Source organism: Pelophylax lessonae (assembly GCF_965119305.1).
Source record: "Pelophylax lessonae genome assembly, chromosome: 1".
NCBI lineage: Eukaryota > Metazoa > Chordata > Amphibia > Anura > Ranidae > Pelophylax > Pelophylax lessonae.
Window position 1 is genome coordinate 548,211,332 of NC_138768.1, and position 18,916 is coordinate 548,230,247.

At 42.3% G+C, this 18,916-nt stretch overlaps 1 protein-coding gene across 1 annotated transcript in view; it reads left to right on the top strand.

Moving 5' to 3' along the window:
- The window catches only part of LOC309548469 (uncharacterized protein), a gene marked incomplete at its 3' end in the record, with an annotated part of 97,250 nt that extends 78,950 nt beyond the window's left edge, over positions 1–18,300 (top strand). The window contains 5 exon segments of the mRNA XM_082248414.1: positions 3,154–3,252; positions 16,637–16,759; positions 18,221–18,255; positions 18,257–18,265; positions 18,267–18,300. Of these exon segments, the coding sequence (XP_082104540.1) occupies positions 3,154–3,252; positions 16,637–16,759; positions 18,221–18,255; positions 18,257–18,265; positions 18,267–18,300 (300 nt within the window).
- Positions 18,301–18,916: the final 616 nt, after the last annotated feature.

Below are 18,916 nucleotides of genomic sequence, written 5' to 3' on the forward strand. Positions count from 1 at the left end.
GAGTACCCGAATACCTGTCCCCAGCCCATTAGAGTACCCGAGTACCTCTCTGTACCCCGTCAGAGTACCCGACTACCTGTCTCCAGCCCAGAGTACCTTTGTACCTGTTTCCAGCGCAGAGTGCCCGAGTTCCTATCTGCAGCCCATCAGATTACCCTAGTACCTGTCTCTAGCCCATCAGAGTACCCAAGTACCTCTTTGCAGCCCACCAGAGTACCCGAGTACATGTCATCAGAGTACCCAAGTACCTGTCACCAGCCCATCAGAGTACCCGAGTACCTGTTATCAGAGTACCCGAGTACCTGTCACCAGCCCATCAGAGTTCCCGAGTACCTATCATCAGAGTACCCGACTAGCTGTCTCCAGCCGTTCAGACTACCTGAGTACCTAACGGTGCTCCTTGCATATTGGGCCTCTGTATGTGGCCAGGCTGTGTAAAAGTCTCACGGGCGTGAGCACGCGGTCACCACGGCAACCCGAGCGTCTGACGTCACACCCGAAACCCGGAAGTCCGCTGGCTGGTATCGAGCCATGGGAGGTACGAGTAACATAAGCGGTGTTTGATCGTGCAGCCGTGAAGGTGCCTTCGTGCCAAGTAATGCTGTATTTCGATGCCAAAAATGTGAGTGCATTGTATGGAGTGTTTTTAGTGTAATAAAGCTTGTTATGCGGTTTACACTATGAGTCCCCTTTTTTGATTACATGGCACTATGTTGATTGGGAGACAGCAGGAGAACCGTTGCTGTCCATGATAAAGTGGTCTGTGGTTTGCTGCTGCCAAAGGGATCGTTTCTTGGGAGACATGCCAGTACATTACATTAGGCGCAGTGTACACTTCCTATAGGTACGTGGGTACTACCAAGGGGGACCACAACGGTGCGGTGAAGGTGCACATATTCTTGCATATGGAACACTGAGGATTGGTTCACTTTTGCTGATTACAAGATTGCACTATTGATACTTTTAACTACCTCAATACTGGGCACTTAAACCCCCTTCCTTCCCAGACCAATTTTCAGCTTTTAGCACTGTTGCAATTTGAATGACAATTGCGCGGTCATGCAACACTGTACCTAAACCAAATTTGTGTCATTTTTTCCCCACAAATAGAGCTTTCTTTTGGTGGCATTTGATCACCGTCAGGTTTTTTCTTTTTTGGTGCACAAATAAAAAAAGACTGAAAAGTTTGAAAAAAAAAAAAAGTTTTTTTTGTTTAGGTTATAAAATTTTGTAAATAGATATGTTTTTTCCTGCACTGATGAGCACTGATGATGCCGCACTGACAGGCACTGATGAGGAGACACTGATGGGGTGGCACTGATGGGGTGGCACTGATATGCAGCACTGATGGGCACTGATAGGTAGCACTGATATGCAGCACTGATGGGCACTGATATGTGGCACTGATAGATAGCACTGATATGCAGCATTGATGGGCACTGATAGGCAGCGCTGATGGGCACTGATAGGCAGCACTGATGGGCACTGATTGGCGGCACTGATGGGCACTGATGGGCACTGATAGGTGGCACTGTTGGGCGGCACTGATCGGCACTGATCGGCACTGATGGGGGGCACTGATCGGCACTGATGGGGGGCACTGATGGGCACTGATAGGCGGCACTGGTGGGCAGTAATGGGCACTGGTGGGCGGCACTGATAGATGGCAATAACGGCACTGGTGGGCAGCACTGATAGATGGCATTGGTGGGCAACACTGATAGGAAGGGCATTGGGGGCTCTCTGAGCCCTGCTTGCCATCCCTGGTGGCCATGGTGGGCATCCCTGGTGGTCATGGGTGGGCATCCCTGGTGGCTTAGTGGCACCCCTCCCCATCGGAATGTTTGTTTTCCTTTGTTTTCCTTTGGTCATATAATAAAAGTACGTCTTTTATTATATGACCAAAGGAAAACAAACATTCCGATTGGTTCAAATAATATATACTTAATTATTTACTTACTATACTTACAGATGTGGTGACATACCTTCCTTGATAAAGGTCTTATGGCCGAAACGCGTAGGACTTTGAACTCCCTCCCTATGGATCCGACGCTACACTCAAAGCGTGGAACAATAGAGAGACAGTGATTGTCACTATACCACATTGTCACCCTTTCTTATCTTTCCTACTAACTCACGATCACTAATGGGTCTATAACCTATACACCAATATATGATTTTGTTGAAATACCTTATTGAACTTTGTAAATAACTGTAAAAACATATTATATGTGGTAAATACATATAATACATTTTCTTTTATGAAAAAACAACAAATCTCTTATGAACATACATATTGAGCCCGTAAAGTCCCAATTTTGACCTGAGGCACCAACCCCATATGCAAAATATACTGTTGTATGTTCATTTTAGATTATTATTTTATTTTGTGATAACACATTATCTATAACCATAGCGCTGAGTGAGTGAGATATAGGAGCCTAGTCGATATTTATTCTTACTCCTTCTGTCATGTCATATTTATGTCACAACATTTTTTATCTGGTTTATCACTAGCGTTGCTTTTTGCCATGAATAACTCTTGTTACCTCCCATTGTCAATATTTAGAAATCCCTACACATCATTGTTGTGCATAAGTAGACATTAGAGTAGGGTTGTTGTAGGCAAGGTATCAAAATGGTAGAGAATACATTCTTTAATCCTCTTCCTATATATGTTGGTTTTACACATAAATGCCTTTTTAAGGTGTTCTTTGGAACATGTATGTAAAATGGTGACTGTGTCTGCAGAAGTCCCAATGTCTGATTGCCGGCAGTAAACTCCGATACTAAAAAATGTACTGTTTCATGAAACCAGGGCAAAGCATTCAGCCTTAGGAGGTTGACAAAATATGCTGTTAGGAAAATTATGGAGGTGAACAGCAAAGCCCATAAGATGATGGACACTGGTAAGAACTCTTAGCTCTGCTCTCCTCGAGTTAGAGAGTAGTGTTTTAGGGGTTTGTTCACCAGAAGGGTCTAAGGAGCCCTCTGTGACAAGTTGCTCAGTGCCAAAGACCTCTTCAACAGATACCGGTAGTTAGACACAGGTGGAACAATCATTGAGTACTGGAGCCTCCTGTTTTTTCTAAACCAGTTCTATTGACTTATTAGCTTTTTTTCTTTAACTTCCTTTTCTTCATTGCATTACAGGATGGTAAGCTTTCAAGTGATAAAAGCAGAGATCAAGTGGAGGAACTTCTAAATGAGCGTAAGGACTTGCGAGAAAATTACCACATGAGACTTAATCAGGTAGATGATACAAAATATATACTGTACTCATGTTTTTCTTTCTCTCCCTTTGCAAAAAAAAGTATATTTTTAAAATGGCTATTTTCAAGTCCCAGAGGCTATGATTTGTGCATTGAAATTTAATACAAACTGTAAAATGGTGCATATTTATCTTATGCATTGTTCTGCATAATGTCTGGAAATGTTATACGCTCTATCAAGTATACAACATTGGTTTATGTGCAAGTATACCTAATCCAAGTATGGCTTTCAGAAGTGGTTGCTACTGGCGGTTTTGTCTGTATGTTAGGTGCATCGACATATCTTGCCCTTCTAATACCCACAAGGAAATGTGCCATTTTATCTCCATTTGCAAAGTTTTGATGAGGAGGCTGCTTAGGTTTGATTGCTGTGTTCTGGAAGGATTTCTTTACTTCTGTTGTCCTTATGTAGTATTGGCAGTAGATTCCTGGATTTCTTTCTTAGTTACTTTAACTGTTTATTGTATGTAACAACTACAGTTAATCTGTTTTCTGTCTTTAAGAATTGTTTCTTATGTGTTTTGCCCTGGGAATTCGTATAGTGCTATGGATTTGATCTGTCATAGTAAGGCCACTATCATCTGTTCAGAATTTTTTTTCCAGGTATTTAAGGAGATAGTCCCTCTCTGCAGTGTTTAAACAAATATGATTGTATAATGAGACTGGATGAAGATGGCTGATCATTTCAAGTGTGGAAATCTCAATATATCTTGTGGGTCAGTTTCTACCCTGAACAGAAGTGCTTAGGGTAATGGGGGAGAAGAGCTATGGGTAGATAATCTCAATAGCAGGAACAGTGTTGTTCCCTGTTAAAAAAAAAAAAATACAGTAGCTACTGGCGCAAAGACAGTGCATCTGTAAATAATAAGGCACATTTAAAATAGTTCATAGGTAATGCAACTAAAGTATAAAGTCCTAAGTCCATATGAAAAAGTGTATATCTCTAATAAAACCTAGTGGTGGCAGCTATCCTCAGAGAAAGCTTGCTCTGTGGGATGAAGCAAGAAAGGGAAAAACAGGAAGCGCCACCTGAGTGTGGTATTAGTGTAAGTGGTTTAATAGCAAATGACATAACACTTACAGGATAGAAGTTAAGAACAGCTCATCTGGTAAATAGTGTCACTCTGGTCTCTCCTGGCATCTTTCAAACTGCATCCACAAGCTGCTGGGGTGGAAAGAGGTGCGTAGCACGTTCTGTGGCCACCAGGAAGTTGTCCGGAACCAGCGTGGAACGCACAGAATAGACTTCACCGGAAGCGGGCAGATGGCCGGGAACACTGTACTGAAAGGGCAGGCTATGCACTCAGAGCTTCAGGCCTTCTACTGGCCTAAGCTGTAATGTCTGTTTTATAAAAAGGGAGCTGACTGTGGGACAACCAGAGCCAGCACACCCTTGCGAGCAATAATGTACATAAAAAATGAGGATTAAACTGGAAAATATAAAGTTAAAAAACAGAGAGAGGCTATATAATTGATAAAAAAAAATCAGATCATGGAGACAATTCTCTAATCTGCTGTTGCAGGAAGAAGGGGTTTGGGGGGAACAAGAATATAGTGTACTTACTATGGTTGAAATATTGTGTTCAAATCAAACCTCTTTGATAAAGAAAAAAAAGGGGGGAGAAGAGGACCATAAGGGTCCACTAGAAAGAAAAAAAATAAACAAACTATTCAAAATGACACCCATAACAAGAAATCATTCACAAATAGGAAAACACTATGTTTGGGGTCTAAAAAAGGATATGCCCCTCAATGTCTTCGTTTAACCCTCCTAGGGCAAGGGTACCAAATGAATAACTCCAAAACGTCTCCTATTGGCACAAGTATTTGAATTGTTCGGCCACAGGGAATGTATTGGAATTGGATTCAATAATCCAGACTTTTAGACCAACCATGGACTTACTGTGGTGTTGTAAGAAATGCTTAGGGATGCTCCGTCACAACTATCAAATCTTTCCACATACCAAAAACCAGTGGACAATCCTTCCTATCTTAAAGGGAGGCACTTTAAGATAGGAAGGATTGTCCACTGGTTTTTGGTATGTGGAAAGATTTGATAGTTGTGCCCAGAAAGTAAATGTATGATATGATGTGGCTCTTTTTTTGTCTAATGTTGTGGTGCAATTTAACCAGTTGCCGACCGCCGCACGACTATATACATCGGCAGTCAGCCCCGGCCAGGAAAAGTGACTTATATATACGTCACTATCCTGTCACTTGCTTGGGAGTCAATAGCGGGCAAGCGCGCGCCCGCGGAGGTGCGCTCCCGCCCCGGCTCGTTCCCTAGCAAGTCCGTGCGTGTGACCGGCGGACCCGATGTCCGCCGGTCACTCGCCGATCGTCGGTGCAGAGGCAGAAAGGCAGGCGGCTGATGTAAACAAGCCACCTGTCATTCTTCCCTGTGTAGGAATGGTGATCATACGGTTCTACTATGTAGGACCGTTGATCACTGTTCCTACACTAGTAGCCACAGCCAATCACAATAAAAATAACGCCCCTAGGGACACACTGAACCCCTCCTTCCCCAATAAAGTTAACCCCTTCACTACCAGTGTCATTTTGCAGTAACAGTGCATATGTATAGCACTGATTACTGCAGTAATGTCACTGGTAACACCAAAAGTGTCAAAAATGTCAGTCAAGGGTCCGATCTGTCCGCCGCAATGTCGCAGTACCGCAAAAAAATCGCAGATCGCCGCCATTACGCGTTAAAAAAAAAACACCAAAAATGACAGAAATCTTTCCCTTAGTTAGTAAACGCAATAACTTTTGTGCAAACCAATCAAAATACGCTTTTTGTGATTTTTTTTACCAAACATATGTAGCAGAAAACAAATTGGCCAAAAATGTTAAAAAAATTTTGATTTTTACAATTTTTTGGGGGGGAATTTCATATAAAAAATTTGAAAAATATTGTTATGTTTGCAAAATTTATGCTTTTTTTTTGTTTATAGCGCAAAAAGTAAAAATCGCACAGGTGATTAAATACCACCAAAAGAAAGCTCTGTTTGTGGGAAAAAAAGGACGTCAAATTCGTTTAGGTACAGCATCGCATGACCGCGCAATTGTCCGTTAAAGTCATGCAATAAAAAATCGCAAAAAAACCCCTGGTCAGGAAGGGGAAAAATCTTCCGGGGCTTAAGTGGTTAATGATGTTTCTGTGGAATTTGATTATTACTACCAAAGCTTTTGGGCACACAAAAAGCAAATGTTCTTCCAGTTTTATCATAAACAAATTAGCATATTGTGGTGGAAATCTGCTACCCACACTTGTCCCCATATGCTGTAAATATAGATACTGTTAAAATGTGAAATCTATTGTGTGAGAGAATGAATCTTCATAGAGGTATCACTCCTTTTGCCACTAAATGATTTTGGATAAGTAAAGGTACACAAGCAGAAATGTTAGCCTCAAGTGGAATATTATTCCTTGGTTTCAAGGGTTGCTACTTCTTGAAAGGCTGGCATTGAGAGGGAACAAACTGGACAATTGCTCATGACCTCTACCTTCTAATACAGTCCCATTTGTGCAGCCTATTACAGAGTATCAAAATGTGTAATAAAATCCTAATGTGCTAGCAAACATAAACAGCTGCTAGCACAACAACTGACATAAATTTGTCTATATAAAGCATAAACATAAAAGTGCAGTGCTTAAATGACAAATGCAATCCAATAATAGTGCATTAGAAAATAGTATAAAAAGGTGAAAGTCTGTATACAAGAGTGAGTCCCAAATTCTGAAGAATGGAAACATGCAATTATGCTGTCAAACTTCCAAGGTGATGACTAGGGAAGAACCCAACACCAACGTGAATGAATAAATGAATGCGCTCAATAGAAGTTATGGACCCAAGTACCATATAGCAAATAGGTCAGCCAAGCTTGATGTTATCCATAGCACCCAAGGGGTGGTTGTCTCAGAAAGTGGCGATATACTCCTGGATAGGATTGACTTTATCTCCCAGTAGTAATGTATCCATATTTGGAAGTAAGCCAGATAACACATACATAGTGTAATACCGCTTATGATGAAAAATTTATTTAAAAAGGATCAAACAAACTTACAAACATCCATGTAAAACCAGCATGTAGATATTGGAATGATAACAGATGACAAATAATGTTACCCTGATGGAGACAGAGTACCAGAAGGTTACAAGGCTGGAATTCTCTGGCAAGTAGTATTGTTCAATGTGGGGGTTTTATCCTTCTGAATATGGGAGAACATATGCTGCAGACTGCTAATGCACACTTTCTGCGAAACACCCCAATTTTTTCATTCTATAGAGCATTTGATCAGATTGACTTCTGTGTTATGCTGCTAATTAAATGAGGTATTTTACCAATTCAATTGGAGTGGTGGTATGCTGCTAGAGAGTTTTAAAGATTTATAATTACCCAACTCCACCCCATATTTTACTTTACCCAAAACTGACTGAACTTTAAATCACACCTTTTTTAAAAAAAACTCTTTACTTTTTACCACAGGCAGAGTTACGTAAGATCAAACATTTATTACATGTATTGATATTAACTAAAGTAGTATTAAATTACTTGTAAACAGAAAGAATTCATAGTGCAACAGCCCTAAATAACAAAAGGTATTTATTTTTCCAACACTAATAAAACACATCTTTACCATGAAGGAGAGAAAAGGGAAGGAGGGAGGGGGCGGCTGCCTCCTCCTCTGTAGAGGTGCCATGCGGATGATGGAGGTCATCCTTAAGGCCAGAGGAGCGGTTGAGGGGAGCTGAACTCAAAGTTCCAGGAAAGCTGAATGAGAGGGGAGACACTGGAGACCCTGTGGCTGCAGTATCATGAGTACAGGGACTTGTGTCAAGGGGCCTGACCTGAGGGGGGCCACCCCTGCTCATAGGATAGTCAGTGGACGGGTGTCAGCAGAGAGAGAGGATACTAGGGAGAGTGTCTTGAAGAAAAGAGTTTGTCCACCAAGTCGTCTTGAAGGAACCAAGAGACTTAATTCCTATTCATCCAAAGTGGCAGTATGGATCGACAGCCTGGCTGTCCCACATTCAAAAGCAAAGTAGAGAAGATAGAAGTCCTCAAAATGCTGTGGATAGTTAAATGGAGTATCCCACTATTTCCTTTCCCTATCCCCATTATAAAATAAATAACAAAACAACCAAATACCCCTGGACTGATTATTGAAGTGTGAGCCAAGAGGAAGTAAGAAATTGCATTTGCTTATGGCCGTGTGCTGGTAACCAGGGGGACTCGTAGAGTGAATATCTAGCAGCTCTTACGGGTGCAATGCTACTGGTATAGAAAAAAAGAGGGGGGAGAAGAGGACTATAAGGGTCCACTAGAAAGAAAAAAAAGCAACAGTTTCAAAATGACACCCATAACAAGAGATCTTTCACAAATAGAAAGACACTATGTTTGGGGTCTAAAGAAGGATATGCACCTCAATGTCTTTGTTTAACCCTCCTGGGACAAGGGTACCAATGTATAAATCCAAAAAGTCTCCTGTTGGCACAAGTGTTTGAAATGTTCGACCATTTTAAACACTTCTCTCTTCTAGCACATATCCCCCCTCCCCAAATCCCCATTACATTTCCCAACACAGATAGCCACCGATCTCCCTTCCCCAACTTACAGGGAAACGCCACTTAAAGCCAGTAGGGGATGCACTGTGTTGTGCTCTCCCTCCTATCAGAACATACAGCACATGAGACCGGATCGCTCTTAATGTAGATCACACTGTACTCACACACACTGCCCCCTATCTCCTCCAAGGGCTACTCACCTCCTGGCAGCAGGAAATGTAGATAGGGGGTGGTGTGTGTACAGTGCAATCTACAGTAAGAGCGATTTGGTTTCATGTGCTATATAGAGCAACATTCTTCTGAAAGGAGACACAGCGCACCTCCTCCTGGCTTATTCCTCTCTGCCTCTTCTCTCTTGTCCTAGCTGTGAGTGGGGGTGGGAGTGGGGGCAGGGGAAGAAGCTCAGCGGCGGCAGAACTGAAATCTTGGTACGCACAACCCACCCCAACACCCCCTAAATCCGGTCATGTGTGTCTCTCACCAAGCAACTGAAAGCTGATGGGAGGGAGAGGGGGAGAAACCGGCTTTTAGTTGCTGAGTGAGACACACAGAGAGCATTTCTCCTTCTCCACTCCACCAATCCTCCTGCTGTCCGAGCCCCCCTTTGTGCCCGGGCCCCCTACTGGAGGACCCCCCCCCCCCATCAGCGGCCCTGTCTGTAAGTGCTTATAAAGTGTTAGATGGAGTTTGGCTTAAATTTATCACTGCATTTAAATCTACTAGTACATCTTACACCCGGCTTCTCCCAGATTAACATTGCTGCTGTCCAAAGGTGCCTCTGCTGTTCCTCCATCCAGAGTATAGGAACTCTAAAACAGGAAAGTGTGTTACTGGCTTGATTACTAGGTGAAAACAGAGGGAAAAAAGGTCTTAAAAAACAAAATTATTGTAGCCACCACATTTAAGGATTAGTAAGCTGAAATATATTACATTTTGGTTTTAGGTTTCATACCACTTTAAGTCTGGACCCATGTTTAATCAGGACTTCCTGAGTGTATGCTTAATATGCTTTCCAGTATAGAAAAGGGGGTGTATATGAGGTATTGTTGGTTTCAAAATACGATTTCAGCTCCTTCGTTTTGTCCACTGCAACCTCAATGTTTTTTTGTAGGTGAAATGAATGGAGTTTCCCAAAGCCAAGGTCTTAGGGGGTGTCTTCTAGTGTAGCATCAACAGGAATAGGAGCATGTAGGTGGTATAAGTGAAGGCGCCAAGTGTTGTAAGATATAATGCAATATACCAATGACCTGCTGCTGCTTTTTTGTTGTGTATGAACACAAAAAATTGGTTTTGGAAAATATAAAGTAAGCGCTGGTCCTATTGTCTATGGATGTTGAGTACAATCCTCCAAAAATTTCTTTACAACAGTAAATTACAAACCTTTTAAGGTGCAGTAGTGCTCAAATAAAGCCAATGTGTACAAGCTTAAAAAAATAAAGCACTCAACTGAGATATATAATTATAGTGCTCGTAAGTGAACCTAAATGACAAAGGTAAATAGTGTACAAGTATTGGTGTGTTACACCGTTTATCAATCAAGTTACTAAAGTACTTGTAAAAGTGCAAAGGTGCCAATAAGTAAATCTATATCAATAGTGAGGTATATCAGTCATGTGATTGTACCTTACAATCAATAAGTGAATATATAAAGTGCAATGGTGCTAATATTTAACAAATATATGTGAATGATCAAGTCCGTGTTCTTGCTCTCCAGTGAGATATCATAGGACAAAACAAAATCCGTGCAGTGCATCCAAAGGCAAATCCAATTCAGGTGTTCCCCCTTCTGATCTTGTGAGCTAGTGATATTATTATATGCTCACCAGATAGAGGCAGGTCTCAAAGACCCCACAGCGCTTGTGTATATTAACCCCAATCCTTTGGGTCACGCTTCTCCTCCTCACTCTTTCTGATGAATAACCCCTGGATATCTTATATGCACAATAGGATGCCGCCAGAAATCCACTTTTTCACCTTATACACTTCACTTGGGGTCCCCTGGATATTACTCTCATATACATGCGGAGTAGAAACAGGAAGCCCAAATAGTGTGATACTGCTATTTTTATTTAAATCAATGTACAAAAAGAAGATGGGTGCTTACATTGTAATGTCCCCCCCTGGCGCAAGATAGATCGCCCGTTGCTATTTGGGTATATGACAATCCCCGAATAGTAACCTTGTAGTGTGGCAGCGGTCGGCGTGCGTTCCACTGGCTGCACAGGAAATGACGTAGTTGGCTTACAATATCCGCGTAAGGCTTTGACCACAATGCATTTCGCAGTGAATGCGTCCTCAGGAAGTCCAAGTGGAAGCACCTTTGCACTTTTACAAGTACTTTAGTCACTTGATTAATAAAAGGTGTAACACACCAATACTTGTACACTATCTACCTTTGTCATTTAGGTTCACTTACGAGCACTATAATTATAAATCTCAATTGCTTGCTTTATTTTTTTAAGCTTGTACACATTGGCTTTATTTGGGCACTACTGCACCTTAAAAGGTTTGTGATTTACTGTTGTAAAGACATTTTTTGAGGATTATACTCAACATCCATAGAAAATAGGGACAGGCGCATAATCAGAGAATGTATTGTTACCAATATTCATGCATGTGACCATAGCTACATCTATGAGTTTGTGTATATGCAGGCCCTTTTTAAGTAATTTAAAGAGATGTTCTGGCTTCCCGCTCCAAAAATTAAAAGTCAGCAGCTGCACATAATGTTTGGAGCAGGGTCCAATACAAGATGAATGTCACCCCTCACAACCAGTACTTTTTAAAATCTGCCAGGAATCTGAGGGTCCAGGACTGGATTTGGTTTTTGTTTGGCAAGTACACACTGGCTAATAAAACCGTATGAGTGCTGATAGTGCCTTCAACAGAAATAATCCAATCCTCTTCATCCTTGAGGCTGTCTACCAAAGAACAGGGGTTATAGCTGGAAATAAGGATGCTCACACCTGAAGACTTTCAAACCAGTTAGCCATTACGAAAGACCATAGTAAAGGATCTGTATTTCATAACAGAGATTTTTCATGTATGAAAACGAGTTTCTTGAAAGGAATTGTTTTGTCTGTGTAGGTCTGCATTCTTCAGGCCCTGTATATTCAAGGATATAATGAATAAAGAAGACATTTTTAAATGCAGTCTATGTAGGTGCTGTACAGAATATGTGAGATGGGGGGTGTTTTTAGGATGAAGTAGGCAAAAGAGAGAGGGTAAGTTGAAGATCTTAGGGTGGAAAGATAGTGGGAGGAATAGGGGGAAGAAAGGAGAAAGAGAAAAAAAATTAAAAGGGAGGAAGGGAAGGAGAATGGATAGGACAGTGGTAAAGGGTCAGGCCAGTCCCTCAGAGGTGGACGGTAACAAGTTGTCCTGCATGGCAGGTGAGCCTGTGAAATAGCATATTATAACAAAATCAGGGTTGGGTGTACATATCTTGGACCAGCAGGAATTCTGCCACCACCTTAGGACTTATTTTAGTTTTTAGATAGTGCCATCCAGATACCACATCTCCTTCACCCTGCTGAAAGTAGGTGTGTGGTTCAGGCTTTAAGGACCCCAAAACTAGGATCTCTGAGAGAACCCAGTTCATGTGAATCACCTCAAAGAATGGGGCATGTCCCTAAACAAACAGAGAAACAGGGAAAAGCCTAAATGTGCAGTCAGAAATCACTGTATAATATTAGGATGTGAACACGGAGGCCACAGGAGGGGCCAATCAGACTGTTGCAGGTTTAAGGAGATGTAAGGCAGGAAAATAAAATTCCCATGAAGGCAGGGGGTGGGGGTATTGTGCAATACAAAAGATAATGAAATACATTCTCACCCTCCATCATGAGTACTCCACTGGATCCAACAGGAAAAGTCAAGGGAAACCCACTGTGAGGATTGCAAGGTCCAAGATGCTAAAGAGAATAAACTGAACCCAAGGGGGCCTTTATTGCTTATTGTGTTGAATGTTTTCTGGTGGAGCAGATCATGAGCGAATGCAGATCAGCTGTTCCAATGGCGTTGCTGCTTGCACTAAATACTGGTGCAGAGTGTCCTGGGCAAGCATGTGACACAGCTAGTTTTTCAACTGGGGTAGCATAATATTTAGCATGTCATAAGAGCATGGCGTCTAAGGAAGTTCCTTGAAAGCTGTGCACCATCTAGGTTGATTGACTCGGCTACCAGGACATTTGAAGGGTTGCCTTGTGTACTGTGAAAAAATTGATCCAGCATTGTACATCACAGGAGCTGTTGTCATTAGCCTATTGGCCAAGAGGCCTATGGACCCTGTCTAGCTTAATACCTGTGAGATTGGTGCTTTCTAGTAGACAGCTGAGGATATTCTGGATTCTCACCCTAAGCTGTAAGGTTGAAGTAGGTTTCAGAAAGTCCTTGATCCTTAGTTAGTTTCCTTGGCTGCTGTCCTCAAGATCAGCTGCTGATTCTGTGTCAGGGCAACAATTAATATGTTGCACTTTTCCAAGTGACCTATGTGGTCCACCATTTTGTTTGGACTGCAATATCTCCTATGGTATCTCCTAGACTTGAGTGGTTAGGTCAACGATGGCCGGTTGGAGCGAGCATATGGCTTTTTATAGTGTATTCTGCACTATGGTGACCAGTGACTTGAAATCCACCTATGTTGAAATATATGTTGAAATTATAGAGAAAGCACAGGTTGTCTAGAGCAGTGGTCCTCAACTCCGGTCCTCGGGGCCCACTAACAGGCCAGGTTTGCAAGATAACTAAATTACATCACAGGTGATCTCATTTGCTGCTCAGTGATTGCAGTATTCTAGTCTGCATCTCCCCAAGGTAAAATCTGGCCTGTTAGTGGGCCCTGAGGACCGGAGTTGAGGACCACTGGTCTAGAGTGTCCGTTGGCCATGTGGATGTGTCTGGTAAGAAGGGGTCCACAGAAAAGTGAGTATCAGTCCAGCTTTATCTGTGGGTCTTTGCTAGGAGACCTGGGCTAAGAGCAAAAGCAGGTGATGGGTATCTGCTAGCCTATGAGCTGAAGGCATGAGGGGGCATGTTGGTGCCTGCTTTGGCTGGTGAGTCTACTGGCATAGCAGTAAAATACTTAAGTAGGGCTGTCACAAATATGGTGTATGATTGCTCCTATCCTTTTTAGTCTTAGGCATGCCATTGTTGAACTGTTAGGACAAAGTAGCGGCAAACAGTCTGTTGTGTAAATATATATGGTGCCTGGGAGCTTTGAAGAGATGCTCCTTATGCTATCATGGGTAGGACATACCCCTAGACCTGTTTTTTTCTAATTTTTGGGGTCCTTGTTTTGTTAAAATTCTGCAGTGCAATGCAATGCTATAATTTTGTCTCATATTGATAATGTACATTTGCCAGCTTGTTCTGCAGGATTGCAAAGACCTATATGTTCCTTTGTTCCTTGGCATGTTTCACCAGGGGTTTCAATGTTTACTTGACTCATCTAAAGATATTCCTATTCATATAGTATTTACCCAATTAATCATAGAAGGGTTGTTTCTTGTTACCTTGAACAGAAAATCAATTGAGCATTTCTGTTATTCATACAGTTTTTTTTACAGTGGCTCATAACTGACCTTTGACATAGCAAAATGTTTTTTTCCTATTAGTATTTCCAATTTTGCAGCAGTGACTCACAGATTGTCTCTGCACTATATTCTGTATTCACTTTATATTTCAGGCAACAATAGGTTGTGATGTTTGAGTCTGCTCAAAGTTGTAAGTCCATTTTGTCAGTTCATGTGTCAGTCTGTCAATCTTTTCTTCCAAACCACAGTCCAAGCATTTCCTCCCCTAGTGATCAGAATTCACAGACTTGGCTGTTCTGACATTCCACAAACAGTCTTTAAAGAAAAGGGTGTCAGAACAATGTATCACTCTAGGGAAGGTTTAAAACTGGGGCTGTACCTATTTTATGGTATACCGTACATATTTTATAGTATCTAAAATATCCCTAAAGAAGTTTTATGGTCACAGCATACACTTTTATTTTTTTCTATCAAGCTGTCAATAACGGATGGCATAAAGAACACATAGTGTGTCACAGTAGTGTTCTCTGCCCCCTTTTACATCACTTCACATCATCCCCACAGTAGTGTCCTCTGTCCCCCTTCACATCACCCCCTACAGTAGTGTCCTCTGCCCCCCCCCCCATAGCAGTGTCTTCTGTTCCCTTCACATCACCTTCCCACTGTAGTGTCCTTTGTCCCCCATAGCAGTGTCCTCTGCCCTCCATAGTAGTGCTCTGTACCCTTCCCAACGCAGTGTCCTCTTCCCCTTCACATTACCCCCCCCCCCCCAGTGTGGTGTCCTCTGCCCCCTCTCCCCACAGTAGTTTACTGTGCCCCTTCACTTAACCCCCCCACTGTATTGTCTACTGCCCCCCCACAGCGGTGTTATCTGTCCCCACCCCCACAGTAGTGTCCTGTACCCCCCTTCAAAGCAATGTCCTCTGGCCCCTTCACATCACCCTTCACAGTAGTGTCCTCGGCCCCCCCCATAGCAGTGTCCTTTGTCCCCTTAAAATCACCTTCCCACTGTAGTGTCCTCTGCCCCCCGTAGCAGTGTCCTCTGCCCTCCATAGTTGTGCTCTGTACCCCCCCCCCAACACAGTGTCCTGTGCCCCTTCACATTACCCCCCACTGTAGTGTCCTCTGCCCCCTCTCCCCACAGTAGTGTCCTGCACCCCCAAAACAGTGTCCACTGACCCCTTCACATCAACCCCCCGTAGTGTCCTCTACCACCCCCATAGCAGTGTCCTCTGTCCCCTTCACATAACCTTCTCACTGTAGTGTCCTTAGCCCTCCATAGCAGTGTCCTCTGCCCTCCATAGTAGTGCTCTGTACCCCCCAACACAGTGTCCTCTGTCCCTTTCACATTACCCCCCACTGTAGTGTCCTCTGCCCCCTTCCCCCCCAGTAGTGTCCTGTACCCCCAAAACAGTGAACCCTGACCCCTTCACATCACCCCCCGTAGTATCCTCTACCACCCCATAGCAGTGTCCTCTGCCCCCCACAATGTGTCCTTTGCCCCCTATGCGCCTGAAAACAGTGTCCTCTGTATCCCCCCAAAGCAGTGTCCTCTGTCCCTTTCTAAACAAACCCCTCCCACTATTGTAGTGTCCTCTGTCCCCCCATCAGTAGTGTCCCCTCTGTCTCCTTCACATCATCCTACCCCCACCAAATGCACACAGGGCTGTGTAGCTAGCACTCCCTACCTGCCAGTGTGTGCAGAGATCAAGTAACGGCATAGTGCTTGATCGGATGACGGGAGCAGGAGCTGCCAGAGTTCATAATAACAAGCTGGGGATTGGTTGCTAGGACCGCCTAGCAACTGATCACTAGGGCAGCTCCCGCCCTGCCCTCCATCCAGCACTATGCTGCCTCCCGCTGTCCACTCTACAGTTAACATGAGAGCAGCGGAGGCTTGGGTGAGGCTGAGTGGTGGCCACGATCCACCTGTGGGCTCCCTGCAGTCAATTGGTTGAGCGCGATCGATGGCTTGCCGACCCCTGTTGTATTGACTTCTGAAGCTCCTCCTCTCAGCACCTCTGTAGTCCAGAAGGCAGGCTCTGTGAAATGTGTGACACAGACTACTCACAGGGCTTATTAAAAAAAACAAAGTGTCAAAGAATTCAAGGAAGTTAATGACTAGGATTTCTTTACAAAGAAAGTTTACTTCAGGATTGTTTAGTTAAATAGGAGTATGCTAGAAATATTTGAAATACAATGTGGAAATGAATAATATGATTTTACATTTTGACTATAGATATACTTTAACTCTTAATAGATTACAGCTGTTATAATTGAACTGAAACATCTGAGACAAGCCTATAATGGAATTTTAAAGAATTCTTTGGATCCTGATGACAGGGATGCAATGGCATGGATAAGCAGAGTAAAAGCAATTAAGGTAAGAGTTCCTATTGCTAAGAGTTAGCTCCATAAAACAAAAGTGTTCCTAAATCTACACTTCCAGAATTCCAAAAATTGTGATTGAAATGTATTGCTTAGACTCACCTCAGTGCCATTGATTGCTTATTATGAAACTTTAGAGTTCCAGTTCCAAAGTGCCTTTTCAGCACTGTTATTTTAAAGGGGTATACAGTATTTACTACCTGTGTGGCCTTTGTGCACAGGGACCCCAAAAGCACTAGGTGTTTCGGGTAATAAGGCAAATTGTCAGGGTGGAGCAGGGTCTTCCCCTGTGGTACTCATAGTCTATGCTGCTCTGTTTTACAAATGTTTTTATACATTTTTCCAAAATTTACAATAAGGAGAAATAGTCATCAAGTAAAGGCACATTGGGATAGTACAAATTGTATTGCTAAGAAAGACGCATGTCTATGCTGCTCTTTATTGGGACCTCATTCTTGTAAGAGTTTGTTTATACCTGTTCAGTTAAGCTGTGTTGATTGTCACAGATCAATGTAGGCTCAATGTCAGGTCACACAAAAAACAATTGCTACAAAGTAATTTGCTACAAAATAGCAAACATAGATTAAAAAATATATATTTTTTAAATCTTTTTTTTTTTTTTAAAGTCTTGACCACAATGATTAAAAAACAAATATATAGAAAGCCATTATATAATATCTTAAAGTGGAGTTCCACCCTAATTTAATACTTACCTCCATCTTCTCGCTCCGGGTCACCTGAAAAAGTAATGGATAATCGCATATTTTTTTTTTTTTACTTACCTCGTAGCGAAGAAAAAATACTTACCTTACTTCCTTCTTCCTCCTTACTCGGCCGTGGCCCGTCGTCACTTCCTGGCTCTGCAATGATTCCTGGGAGCTGAACGTCATAGCTCCCAGGAATCATTGCGCCTGCACCGGCCCCGACGTCAGTTCCGGGTCGCGCGCGTCATCCCCTTCTAAACAGCTTCTGGGCATGCCCAGAAGCTGTAGAGGGATGACGCGCGCGACCCGGAAGTGACGTCGGGGCCGGCACAGAGCATCGTGGGACAAAAGAAGGCGTAAGAAGACGCCGAAGGGGATCTCGCTGGCTTCAAGCTGCCCACATCTGAGATGGCAGTGCTGGACAAGACGTTTTCAAGGTAAGTATTTGTCCTAACAGGTAAGTGCAACCCGGGACAGATCAGAGGCTAGCCATTGTGGAATGTACTAGCCCTGACTGTCCCGGGGGTATTAAAAAAAAAAAAAAAATCCAGGGTGGAACTCCGCTTTAAGGTAAAGAAAATCTTTGAAATATTTTTTGCAAATTGACTTTACAGGCAAAATGCTACAAAATAGTAGATACATACTAATTAAAGTATCCAATGCCTTTTCTTTAGTGAATTGCAGCCAGTATAGCTTGTATAAGAAACATTTTTAATAGACAATGCATGCTTCAACATAGTTTTCAATTTCAGGATTCACTAAAACTCCTTAAACTTCACGAGCAAGCAACTGAATTCATAGAGGAGGACATTTTCTAGAAGAATCACGCTGAAAATGATCAAAACCTACCAAAGGTTTATTCAAATTTTACACTTTTTTATTATCAATAATTATTTTGGTGTGACACGTTTGATCTTCTATCTTAAACAAATTTGTTAAGTATAAAAATGTGTTGGTGCTAATTCTTTTGCATAGAATAAAATCCAGTGTAACATTATGTTATTGAATTATATCATAAAGTACACTACCATCATAACCACATGGTTGATATAAAATCAAACACATAAAACACATAAAACACTGCAGTATAGATTTTTTGATTTATTGGGCATGTTTGTTTTTTAGTAGGTTTCATGTTAAATGCACAATATGCACTAATCCATAGCAGCGGGTAGAAACTAGTTTTACTTGTTATGGTCACAGTATTTCATTGTTATTTGCACAACTCTACTAAATTAAGTTTTGTCTGTTATGTGCACAGTAGTGGCAATTTCAATATCTCAATGCCTAGACTCCAGCGCTCAAGTCTTTATTTATAGTAATCTCTTAACTATAGGAGTACCACAGAAGTCACTAGATCTTTAGGAAGCAGAGTGCAGTGGAGCAAATTTGGATGAAAGTCTCAAGACACAAATTCAGTTTACATCGTAGCATTTTTATATTTTACT